Raw genomic sequence first — 12598 nt, forward strand, 5'->3', positions numbered from 1 at the left:
AAAATGACTTTGGGGAGGGGTGCCTGGGTGGCTCAGTGGGTTAAGCCGGTGCCTTCGGCTCGGGTCATGATCTCAGGGTCCTGGGATCGAGTCCCACATCGGGCTTTCTGCTCGGCAGGGAGCCTGCTTCCTCCTCTCTCTCTCTGCCTGCCTCTCTGCCTACTTGTGATCTCTCTCTGTCAAGTAAATAGGTAAAAACTTAAAAAAAAAATGACTTTGGGGAGAAAGAACATTACTGATACGTGGAAACAAAGGTGCTGGACCTCAGAAGCATGCCAGGAAATGGGCATAAGGAAGACACTTGGAAAGCGTGTAAGACTGGAAAGGGATGGGTCAGAAATGTTCTTGAAACGAGAGTGCTTGCTTATGCTCAGTGACAATTTTCCATGAGCGTAAATGACTGTATGCTAAGATTTTGGAGGGGCGTGCGCTTAGCTGGCTCAGCCGGTATAAGGTCTGCCTTCGGCTCAGGTCATAGTCCCAGGGTTCTGGGATTGAGTCCTGCGTTGGGGGGGGGGGTCCCTGCTCAGCGGGGAGCCTGCTTCTCCCCAACCGCCTCCCGTGCCACTCTCCCTCCTTGTGCTCTCTCATTCTGACAAATAAATAAAATCTTTAAAAACAAAGAAGTTTTTTTTTTTAAATATCCAAAAAGGAGTATTACAAGAAAGATACCGGTATATCCATAAAGCCAAATGCACTGAACACAGGAAAGCCCGAATCGTGATCCCCTGGTCCAACTCTCATCCACACAGGGGTTTCTTAGAGGGACTCTGTGCCCTGGGGGCCTAGGCAGTGCCAAGGGGTGAGGCCATCTGCCTGCAGCTGGCTGCTGACATGACCGGACTTTTGTCTTTTGGGACCCCTGGGTTCCACCAGCCACTCCTAGGACCTTACACTCTGGGAGTCTTTGCTGCCTTGGGCAGAGTGGTGTGGAGTCCTTCCTGAGTCCCACGTGCACCCCCATTTCCAGGGACCTCACCTCCCCACCAAGGGCACCTCCCCGAGATTCATCCTCTCAAATTGTGGGTTCCTCCCTTCTACATTAAGGCCCCTATGAAACCCCAAACCTGACACTTGGCTGGCTCTCCTTGACTGGAGGGGAGGAAAGGCTTCACTGAACCCTCCCAGGAGGCAGGGGCATTGGACTTAACTCCCAAAGCCACGGACAAGGAGAGGGCGAAAAATAGGTTTCCACGTTAAACCCTCTGGAAAGTTCGGGGTGCACCAACCCACACTCCTGTGTGTGGCGGGCACTTCCGGGGCCTTCCCACGACACTAAATGAACTTGTGGCAAGAGCCTCGGAGGGAAGTTCTGGATTAGGTCCGCTCGGCAAGGCCCAGAGAGGTTAAGTTACTAGTTCCAGGTCGCCCAGCTGGGAGGCCTCAGGGCTTGGAGTTCTCTTTGGCCCCACCCAGGTCAGCGGCGATGCCCACCCACTCTGGCAGGAAGGCTGCTTGGGGCTTGAAGATCCAGCGAAAGGGGGAGCCGGGCAGGGTAAAATTGGCCAGGTAGACGGTGTCCCCGCCCACTAGGTAGGCAGCCCAGATCCCGAACGTGCCCACGGTGATAACGCTGTGGTTACACTGAGTGAGCAGCGCGAAGTCCCTGGCGGGGGAGCCCTGAAGGCCATTGCCTGCGAACACCACATCCCCCCGGGAGGCGTCAATGTTTTGCCGACACCAGGCCATGTCATCGCTGGTGACCACGAAGACCGGGGAGCGGTGGCGGGCCCGGAACCAGGCCAGGGCCTGGCGCAGGTAGTCCCGGTCGGCGACCACACCCTTCCACACCTGCGGCATGATGCGCACGTAGTCCCCTCGGCGCACGTGGACGCCCACGAAGGTCACCCGCCGGGCCCCCTTGGCTTGCAGGCCCCTTAGAAACTTCTGGGCGTCCTCCCGCACGTGGTCGTGCAAGGTGAACTCCTGCAGGATCTCGTCTCGCAGGTGGTGGTAGAAGGTCCAGGAGCAGGGGTAGCCGGTGAGGCGCACGTACTCCCCGGGGATGTGGCGGTAGCGCTCCTCCATCCAGTCGTTCAGGTGGTAGTTCTGCCAGGGAATGCGGCCGGCCGTGCTGCCGTGCAGGACCGGGAGGCTGATCCGGAAGATGGGGGCCAGCGTGCTGTGCATCTCGGCCGGGATGAAGGCCGGCCGCCCGTTCATCTTGGCCAGGGCGTACAGGGTGGCGTACTCGCCCATCTGGTTCCCCAGGCGGCCTTTGGCCGTGATGGTGAACATGCCCCCTGGGGGCAGGGGTCCAGGGAGCAGGACCACGTGGCCTGAGGCCCAGGGGGCGGGCACCAGGGCCAGGCGGCGGTGGCAGTGGAAGATGGTGGACACCACCAAGAGGATGAAGAGGAAGTAGATGGTGGAGACAGAAGGGCAGGTGGCCCGGAATCCCAGGATGGCTGGGGTAGGGGAAGGGAGCAAAGGGGAAACAGGAAGTGGTCAGGAGCGACAGCTAGGGCCACCCGAGTCCTGTTCACCCCCAAATCATACATTCCTGTGCTCAACTCCTCCAAGCAAGTCCAGGGGCGTCCAGTATGTCCTGACCCGCTTTCTGCTCCTCCCTTTACCTGTGGTTTCCCCATGGCTGCAGCTTGGGGGTCTTGTGGGCCCGGGCAGAAGGAAGCACTGGGTGGCAGGACCCCCACTCTTCCTGCTCTGCCTTCTGCCCCACCCCTCTCCAGGAGCCCCACTACTCCCTCCAGCCAGCCTCATTAAATGGCAGGTTTCTGTGGGCCTTGCCTCAGCTCTCCTCTTCCTGCTCCAATATTCCAGGGCTCCTGACTTTAGTAATCTGACCCTTTGGGAAATCTGAACACTTATGGGCCCTCCTCAAATGTCCCTTGTTTAATGTGGGTCCCCAGCGAGGTCGGCTGGCTCTTCCACAGGAGGGCTAAAGTAGGACATCACCTGCCCTTCCCTGGCGGGGTACCATAAATGCCCTGCCCGCTGCTTTTGTTGCCAAAAAACGAGCCCCTCTTCTCTCTGGGCTGGTGACTGCTCTGTCCCAATCCTCATCACGCTGTCTGCTCAGCTCAGGTCCCGCTGGGGGCCAGCTTTCAAGGCTGTCCAGGTCCCAAAGCCAGAGCAGGTGAGCTGAGCAGGGACTGGAGCCTGGGCCACTGGAGAAGAAGCAGCGACTCAGGACCAATGTACCCACTGCCCAGGGCCTCCCTGGTGCGCAACTGGGCAGTTGTCCAAGGCCTGCACTCACGAGGACCTACGCTTCACCCGGCTGGCTGTCAACTGAACAGGCGGCTTCTGATCTCGGGGTTGCAAGTTTGAGCCACATGCTGAGGGTAGAGTTTACTTTAAAAAAAAAAATGGGGGCCTGCACTTGGTTTAATACTCTGCTCTCACTAGGTAGAAATTATCAGTACATCCAAATAAGGAATCCCATGTTTTCACTCCCAGCTAGGCTCTGCAAATCCGGCTGCTAGTTCGTTAGGCTGTCACCTTCTGTCCTTGAGTCTCAAGAGTGCCCTCTCCTGGCTTCTTGTCAGAAAAGTCCCAGAAAACCAGTACATCTGGGCTGCGGACCCGGACCCCAGGCAGTGATTCCTTACCCGCCACCTTCCTGAAGACTGGTGGCCAACCCCCATCTGAACTGAACTCCTGTGGGGACAAAATGGGGCCTGAAGCGACCTGCGGCTCCTTGTGGACTAGACTTAATGTGATGCCCGTGTGTTCTGCTGCACAAACCGTTAACGTTCAATTATGGGATGCTGCCCAGACCCCGCACCCCGCCATGGGGCCGATGGCGAGTTTCTGAACCCTGTCTGGTCCAAAAGTTTCAGGTATGAGTCTGCGGGCCTGTCTTCACTCATCTAGACCTCATGGTCTCCCCTGGGGAAGGCGCATTGTTAGAGTTATTTGACAGATGAGAACGCTGAGGCACAGAGAGGTTAAGAAACCTGCCGGAAGTCACACAGCTAGGAAAGAGGGAGCAATGGATCTGAACCTCAGAAATCTGTGCTCTCCGTTGCTGTCCTCGATTTTTCAAGTCTTCCGGAGGGAGAGCTCTCAGATGCACGCTCTCTGTCCAGTTATACGCAGAGCATGACCTGCCCTGCCTCCTGGAACCTCTTATTTCTGGGCCACTGAGGTAGGGATGAAAGACCTCTGAAAGCCCAGAGCTGTGGGTCCCACCTGGCTGAGCCACCACGGAACTGTGCCCCAGGGAGATCCTGCTTCCTTCTCTCTGGGGCGCTGTGAGGGGGAAGGTGCCCAATCCTGGAGGAGCGCCCCCCCCCCCCCGCAAAAAAAGTTTCTTTCCCATTTCTGCTCAGCTCCTGCCCCTGCCTGCCAGCTGCTTCTGCCCTTCCCCCCACAGCATCTCCCAAGGTACCTTTGGGGGTAATTGCCTCAAGCAGCTCAGGCTGCAGAAAAAAACAAGAGTGAGGAAGAAGCCTCCCTCCAGGTCACATTAGCTTAAGAAACTTCTTGTCCCCAGGAGGGGAGGAAAATAAAGGGAGACCCAAACCTTCTGGACTTTTCTCTGGCCAAGATAGGGTCGCTCCTATCTTGAGGATGCCTGGGTGCCTTCCCCTCCCCACTTTCAGGCCTCAGCCCAAAAGTCCCCTCCAGAACCCTGCCCTGCCCGCACTTTCCTGCCCGCTTTTGCTCCGAAGTGCCTGTCACCTTCGGCCATTCTCTAGAACAGAATTACTTACTGCTTTTCCATAGCGATCTCTCCTCTAGATTGTAAACCTGACAAGGACGGGATTGCTGGGGTGCGGGTACATAGGAGGGAGGGAGCCTTGCTCTTCCCTTGCTCCTTGGGCTCACAGTGCCTGTCTCCGTCTGTCCCCAGGCACCGGTATGCCCCCTCTTGCAGCCAACTGCTCCCCACAGCCTAATTTCAAAACTGATGCCTCTGTCCCAGCGCCTGCCCAGGCTTGTCCCTCCACGGTGGTGCAAGGGGGTCCCCAGGAACCAGAGTCACAGACCGTCCTGGCTGCGCCGGAGCCCAGAACAGGCTCCTGACAGAAGGAGGGGGGGGTCCCAAATTCCTCTCAGGGTTGGGTCCACACTGCACCACAATAAACCAGTAAACATACACAAAGCCACGGCAGCACATATCTGGGTCTAAGTTCCCGAGGGCTTCTCTCAGAGGGAAGGAGTGGAAAGCTTTATTTTTCTAGTCAAAACCAGTGGGTCTGTAATGGTTGACACATTTGCACGAAAATCTCATGACTGAAGTGTTAAGGCCATGGGGAGGCCCTCTTTGAGCTCTGTCCCTGTCCCCCTCAAGGTCCCTGCTCTCTTCCTCCAACACCAGAGGAGTCTCACCTCCTCACTTCCTTCCCCAATGTCTTAGAAAGTGGCCCAGTTCTTTGGGTTTTCCTATGGCCGCCCAGATCTTGCCAAAAGGAAAGCGACTCACCTTAAAGCTCAGTTTACCCACAGCAGACAGAGGATCCAGAGGGGAGGAGGGGCTGGCTGGGGGTCCCACCGCCTGGCAGATCAGCCCCTACCCCTCCCGATGGGAGGGATGGACTGAACCACCCACCATGTGGTGAGCTGAGCCCAGCCTCCAGTAGCTGGGAGCGGTGGGGAGTAGGTGGGACAGAGTCTGAGTGTGACGGCGGTGGGGACCCCGACCCGGACCCGGGAAGCCCATGGAGCCACTGTCCCATCCTACCTGTCTTGAGCCTCCTGGGCCAGCGTGCTCTGGGCTGCCTGGTTTCAGGCCCCCCTGGGGTGACATCCCTCACGTCCCACACAGTCCTGGGTGGTGTGGCTGGATGGGGTCCCTGTGGGGAGAGTGTGGCTGCGGTTGGCAAAGGGACTGGGGCGGGGGTGGGGGGGAGTGGTGGTGGTGTTGGATTCTGCGGGCTCTGCTCAGAGCTCCCGCCCAGAACCCCCACTAGCCTGGGGCCTGACAACAGCCACTCGGCACTCACTCCTGAGAGCCCACGCCGCAACCGCCAAGCTCCTGCAGGAGGGAAGAACACCACGTGAGAAGCTAACTACAGGGGACACTCTCTTCTTGGGTGCAGGTTTGGCCAATGTCAGGTACAAAGGGCAGGGTGCGTGCAAAAAAGCCAGGGAAAAGGAGCCTGGGCCCCAGATGGACCCTTCACTGCCCAGGCATGGGGGCCTAATGATGGGTCTGGTGGGAGCACAGCTAGACTGTGCTCCTTAAAGGGGGGGTGGGAGTGGGCTTTGGCTCCCAGAGGGGTAGGCGCCTGGGGGCTGGACATCTGGGTCCCCAGATGGGCAAGGGCTGGCTTCCAGATCCCCCGGGGATGCCGGGGGGACTTGTGGCCTGGCTGGCTGAGGTGCTAAGGGCCAAAAACGGTACCCCGTGAACCACCCAGGCAAGAAAGGAGAGGTAGGAGATGGGGGCTCGATCCTTAACGAGGCGGGTGCAAAGGGACAGGGCGAATGCCAGGGCCGCACGGGCGCAAAATGGCGCCAGGCTCATCGGGAGGGGCGGCGGAGGGTGAGGCCCATTATCCGGGGCCCAGGGGTGGGGGGGTGGCAGTCTCTGGCAACCACGGTGGGGATACTGGGGGCTGTGAAATCAGGCCCAGGGCGTTTGTGACCCCAGCCGCAACCCCAGATGCCTCAGAGACTCCCGGGAGCAAGCCAGGGGCACGGACACTGGGGCCCAGAAATGCTCCAAAGTCCCCAAACCTAAGGCAGTTCGTCATTAGGGTCTGCTGGTCCCAGAAGGGGAAAACTAGGGAGGGGGTGCTTTCCACACCAAGCCCTCCCTAGCCCCTGCCATCCCAGGGTCTGGACTTCAGGCACCCCTCAGACACTCTGCCACCTGGCCTTGCCTCTCTTTCCGCCCCCACCCCCGCCAGCACCTGCCACCTCCACTCTGTTAGACCTTCTAATCTGGGGACCTTAGGGTGGGTAGAGAATGTGGGGGCTCCACTCTCCTGACCCTGAGGCCTAGGATGATAGGCAGGAATGGGGAGGGCTGAGATTATCAGAAAGTCCTCTGAAATCCAAGGATAGGGTCCTCCTACTCTGAATTCTAAGGAGGACTCAGACATCTGCTTTCCTAACCCCCCTTCTTCAGCTCCTGAGTGATCCAGTCTTCGAGTCCCCTGCGTGACCCTCTCTGGTTCCTTAGCATACAGTTCTCTGGGCTTTGCAACTGGGTGGGAAAGGGTTAAGGCCGGGTGGAGGCTAGGGGTGGGTGGCAGTGAGGCGGCTGGGTTGTTTGGCGATAATCCCCCTCCGTGCCCTGGGTGTGGAGAACAAGGTTAGGGCCCCACATGGGAAAGGGCCTCTGCTCTGATCCTCGTGGGCCAGGGGCCTGGCCTCCAGCTTTTGATGCCCCGCCGAGCCCCTCCCCCGCTTCCCCACCTCCCTACCGGCCAAGCTAGGGAGGCCCTCCATTCTCCTCCAGCTCCTTGGGTGTGTCTCCGAGCCCCCAGGTCTGCCTGTCTGTCCTGGCCCCGGCCTCTCTGAGACTCTGTACCCCCCATTCTCTGTGGATCTGGGAGTCCAGCCGCAACCCATCTGGACCTTCCGGCCTCCCCTTATATCCGGTCCTCTATCCTCACGCTTCCTTCTCTGCACCTGGCCCTTCCCTTAGACTTGGATTCCCTTCCTCTCTGTCTTTGCTGTCTGTGCCTGTCTCTTTCTCTATTTCTTCGTTTCTAAGCTTCATCAGTATCCAAGTCCCCCTCCCCCGCTTGTGGTCTCTCTAGGTTTCCCCATCTGTCCCCACCCCTGCCGTGTCCCCAGGGCCCCCACCCCTCGACACTGACGATAGCTCTGGGGTGTTAAGCTACGGATTAGTTCAGGCAAAATTCTCAATTTTGCTTGCGTTCTTTTCCCTTTGGGTTATGTAAACAGTAATTCTCCCCAGATGGAACTATTTTCCTCGCTTAGCAGCAGCCGGGGAGGGGGCTCAGGCAGGGCAGGGGGTGGAATGCAGGGGGTTCCTCAGAGAGCCTGGGGCGGGGGAGCGGGGTGGAGACTGACCCATGAGGGCAGCCTGAGGCCCTCAGCCTGGTCCCTCTTCTCTCCAGGTATGTGCTCTGCTAGGACCATGTCCATGACCTTTGCACTCTTGCTCCTCCTGGGCCAGGCAGCCACCGCAGACCCATGTTACCATCCTGGTGGCCGTCCGCGCTTCTGCCTCCCACCAGTGACCCGGCTGACTGGCATAGCGACCTCCTGTCCCCAGGCCTGTGCTCTCTCCCTGGGGCCGGACCTCAGCCCCCGGGCCACCTGCAATGGCAGTCTAACCCTGGCCCTGGGTGGCCCCTTCCTCCTGACGTCTGTCAGCCTGCGCTTCTGCACCCCAGGATCCCCAGCCCTGGTCTTGTCTGCTGCCTGGGCTGCAGGAGGTCCCTGGAGATCGCTGTGGCGCAGACCCGCCTGGCCCGGGGCCTTGGGAGGCCCCGAGAAGGTGACCTTCCGAGCCTTGCCAGGCCCTAAATCCAGCGTCCTGGTCAGTCACCTCCGCGTGGAGTTCGGGGGCCGGGCGGGGCTGGTGGCGGCTGGAGTTCGGGGGCGCTGCCAATGCCATGGCCACGCAGCCCGCTGCGCCGCCCGTGCCCGGCCCCCCCGCTGTCGCTGCCGCCACCACACCGCCGGCCCCGGGTGCGAGAGCTGCCGCCCGTCCCATCGAGACTGGCCCTGGCGGCCTGCCACGCCCTGGCACCCCCACCCTTGCCTGCGTGAGTCCTGGGGCCCCCTCTTCCTGCCCTCACCCACTCCCACCCTGCCCCCACCCTGCAGGGGCTGGTCCCTGGTCCCTACCAGCAGGGCAGTGTTTTGTCTCCCTCCAGAAAGCTCCTGGCTCTTCGCTTCACCCCTGCTGATCCTGAGCCCGCCCCCTCCTCCCCTGCCCTACAGCCTCCCACCTTCGCTCCCCCTGCCTGTCCTGGTCCTTGCTGCCCCGACTTCCAGCTGCCCCATAAGAGGCTCCAGCCTCTTGCCCACTTGCCATTGCGAAGCTGCTGCTGCTATGAAAAGCATTTCCTGAGCAAGCGCAGGTACAGGACGGTTGGACCTTTCCTGACTCCTCAGACCCACCACAGCAGTTAAGTCCATACTGAGGCACCACCTCACCACCTGCTGTGTACCAGGCGGGGTTTCTCATCACGTCCATTTTACAGACCAGGAGACTGAGTTTAGGTGGGGAGAAGTCCCTCACACAAGGACACACAGCTAGGAAGTGGCAGGTCCAAACCCGAGCTCAGAGCTCGGGGGTCTTGGCTTGTCCCTGCCAAGCTCCTGTCAGGGGCAACCTTGCTAGGTTCTCTGGAGCGACAGACAGGCCCATGGGCTTGGCAGCGAGCCAGCCAGCCTGGGCTCAAATCCCAGCTCCTCTGCTTCCAGGCTGTGCGACCACAGGCAAGTGACTTGACCTCTCTGGGGCTACACTTCCTTCTCGACTGTAACGTAGGGACGGTGACAGCATTTCTTTCATAGGCTGTAGTGCAAATCCAATGGGTCGATATGTATAAAGTCCTTAGAATAAAGCTGGGTATAGCACCTGGTACCAAAGAAGAGCTTGCTGCGTACCTGCCAATGTTACCGATCCCCAGATGAAGAAGGGGGACCCCCAGAGGGGAGGCATCTCTTGCCCTCAGGCTCTGTGCCAGCAAGGGGCAGTGCTGGGTCTAGACTCAGGGAGACAGAACTTCCTCCATAGCGAGCAACCCCCTACACCACGCAGGTAGATCAGAGCTCCTGAGGCCTGCTCCACGCTCCACTCCCTCTCCCCTCCACAGTGTTTCCAGACCCCGAGCTTCTGGAGCCTGGCCCTTCCCCATTGCTCCAGCAACCCCTCCTCAGAAACAGCCCTCCTTCTTGCACTGCCAGCCTGCGGGCCTGGCTAGAGGGTCTGAATAAGTTATGAGGCCTTGGGAAGTACATCTACTTGACAGACAGACAGACAGACAGACACACCCCCCTCCTCTCTCCACCCTCCAATTCTTTGCCCATCCCTGCTCTCTTTCTTCCCGCCATGTTGCGTAGAGTAACTTACAGCGCGCCCCATCGTCCTTGGCTCCCCACTCTGTCCTCCTTCCCATCGGGGTCTTGCTGGACCCTCTGCTCCCACCACCCCTGGCCCACTCCCACCAGCCAGATCTGAGACCCCTGCGGGGTGGGGGTTTTGGGAGGGGGAAGGAGGGGAGACTTACATTGCCTGGGGGTAGGATTTGGTTCATCCTGGGCCCCGAAAGGGCGTGGGAGCTGGGGAGGCCGTCCCTCTGAGGATTACCATGTTGCCCCAGGCTGAGCATGGCCCCAGCTGCTGCACCTGGGTAAGAAGCCAACAGTGTGGTGACGAAGCAGAGTCTGGGCGGACAGGGTGGGACTAAGTCCTGTGGCCGAGCTGCCAGCTTTATGGGGCCCAGTGCTCTAAACCCCTTCCAGCCATGTGAATCTTCCGGATGGAATTGAGTTGAAGTCTTCACCCTCAGGTCAGAAAGAACCCAAAGCCTGATTCTTCCCACTGATAACCCGAAGAGTACTGCGGCCCACAGCAACCCAGGGAGAGAGGAGCTAAAATCCCCACTGCATGAGGAAACCAAGGTTTAGGGAGGCGAGTCATTTCTTTCCTGCAGCTGTCCCCCTATGTTATGGGCACCTGCCAGTCCAGGCCTCCCAAACCCCACAGGGGTTAAAAACTCCTTACACCTCTCCCAAGAGCGGTCCATGAACCCCCTCCTGTGGCCCCTCACTCAGAAACGCTGGCTAGAAATACAGATCCCTGGGCGCAGCTGAAGGTCTGGGGTGTGCCCTGGAAGATGTGTGGTTTCTTCTTAACATTTCCTGGTAACTCTAAGAAGTAGGAAGGTTTGAGAGCCAAGGCCTCACTGATCAGCGCTCCCCAGGAACACACACACACACATACACACACACACACACACACACACAATCCTCATGCCATGGTGGGCCACACTGGAGCACGGTTGCCAAGAGCTCTGGGTTCTGAGCCTGCCTCTGACCGCCCCCAGCCATGTTACTTTGGGCAGATGACTTTGCCTCTCTGTGCCTCTGCTTTTGTATCAGTAAGTTGGGGTTGATGACAGCACGGGCCTCACAGAGCTGCTCTGAGAATGAAACATGCTGAGAACAGATGCGCATGCTCTGTGTCACAGGCCCTGGGGCAAGCCTTTTATATCCTTTTGGTTTCCTTTAAACCTTGCAGAAGGGACGCTGTAACAGCGAAGGAGGCCGAGCTGTAGAAAGAAGTCACTTGCGCAAGGAGCACGGTGGGGAGCAGACATGCAGCGGGGCTGACCCCACAGCCCGAGCCCCCGGGAGCAGAGTGGCTGCTCCTCCCTAAGCTCCCAGTCTCACACAGACTTTGGGCCCTCAGGCTCACCCACTCCAGTCCAGTGTGCCCCCCCTTAAAGATGAGAATGAGGCGGGTCTGGGACCCAGACAACCTCCTCATTGCAGGGATGCGTTATTTCCTCTCCTGAGGGTGGGGGTGGGGGCGGGAAGCTGGGGACCGGGACAGAAGGCGACAGAAGGCGGGAGCCTGAGGCACATGTCACGACCTGTCTTTAGCCTGCTCCTGCAACCAGCATGCCCGACGCTGCAGGTTCAACTCGGAGCTCTTCCGGCTGTCCGGTGGCCGGAGTGGGGGCGTTTGTGAGAGGTGCCGCCACCACACGGCGGGGCGGCACTGCCACTACTGCCGGCCGGGGTTCTGGAGGGACCCCAGCCAGCCTATCACCAGCCGCAAGGTCTGCAGGGGTGAGTGCGGCCTGGAGCCCGGCCTAGAGGGAAAGGAGGTGGTGGTGCCAGACTCCTGGGGCTGGGGGACTAGGTAGGAGCGTCTGGGGCCCTGACAGCCTGGGTCCCAAGTTCCTCTCCTCATGCAGCCTGCCAGTGTCACCCGATCGGGGCCACGGGAGGCATCTGCAACCAGACCAGTGGGCAGTGCCCCTGCAAGTTAGGGGTCACCGGCCTCACATGCAACCGCTGTGGTCCCGGCTACCAGCAGAGCCGCTCTCCCCGGATGCCCTGCCAGCGTGAGTCACGAGGGGCAGGGTTGCAAGTCCTAAGTGGGACAGGAAGGGGACATCCTGGTTCTATAATGGGCAAGGATGCTGATGGCCAGGTCCTTGGTAGATGGAAGCTAGAGGCTGGAGGTCAGACTCTGGACCCTTGGGGGAGATGGGGACTCAAATTCCAGTCTCCTTAGTCTTGGGAAGGAGGAGGCTAGGAGCCTGGACTCCTGGATCTGAGGGAGGAGGGGGTGGGGGATCTGAAGGAAGAAGGGACTAGGGACCAACTCCAGGTCCTAGGAGGAGGAGGGCAAAGGGAGCGCGCACTCCTGGGTTTTAAGGGAATAGACATGGGATCTGGATGCCTGGATACCTGTTGGGGTGGGGACGCATGGGAGGGGGCATTAAGGGTAAATTTCTCCTTTGGTTTCTCACAGGAATTCCAGAGGCAACCACCTCCCTGGCTACTACCCCTAGTGCTTACAGCTCTGGTAAGACCGGTTGGTGTGGAGAACCCGGAGATCAAGGGCGATCAGGGATGGGCTGCTTGGGCCCCCAGATGGGGATACAAGGGTGGCTCACTGAGCCCAATCCCAAGGGGTGGGGCACCCTAGTTGTCCATCAAGATGGAGCGTGGGAATGGGCAG

The 12598-nt window shown here is 59.5% G+C and overlaps 1 protein-coding gene across 1 annotated transcript; it reads right to left on the reverse strand.

Moving 5' to 3' along the window:
• Nucleotides 1–395: 395 nt before the first annotated feature.
• On the reverse strand, nt 396–10176 carry LOC132004756 (galactoside 2-alpha-L-fucosyltransferase SEC1-like). The gene is made up of 3 exons (XM_059381228.1): nt 10131–10176; nt 5651–5762; nt 396–2408 (listed from the first exon to the last, which is right to left on the reverse strand). Exons 1-3 carry the CDS (start codon nt 10155–10157, stop codon nt 1384–1386), a joined length of 1164 nt encoding a protein of 387 aa, XP_059237211.1. The 5' UTR covers nt 10158–10176; the 3' UTR covers nt 396–1383.
• Nucleotides 10177–12598: the final 2422 nt, after the last annotated feature.

Source organism: Mustela nigripes, chromosome 17 (genome assembly GCF_022355385.1).
Source record: "Mustela nigripes isolate SB6536 chromosome 17, MUSNIG.SB6536, whole genome shotgun sequence".
NCBI classification, from domain to species: Eukaryota; Metazoa; Chordata; class Mammalia; order Carnivora; family Mustelidae; genus Mustela; species Mustela nigripes.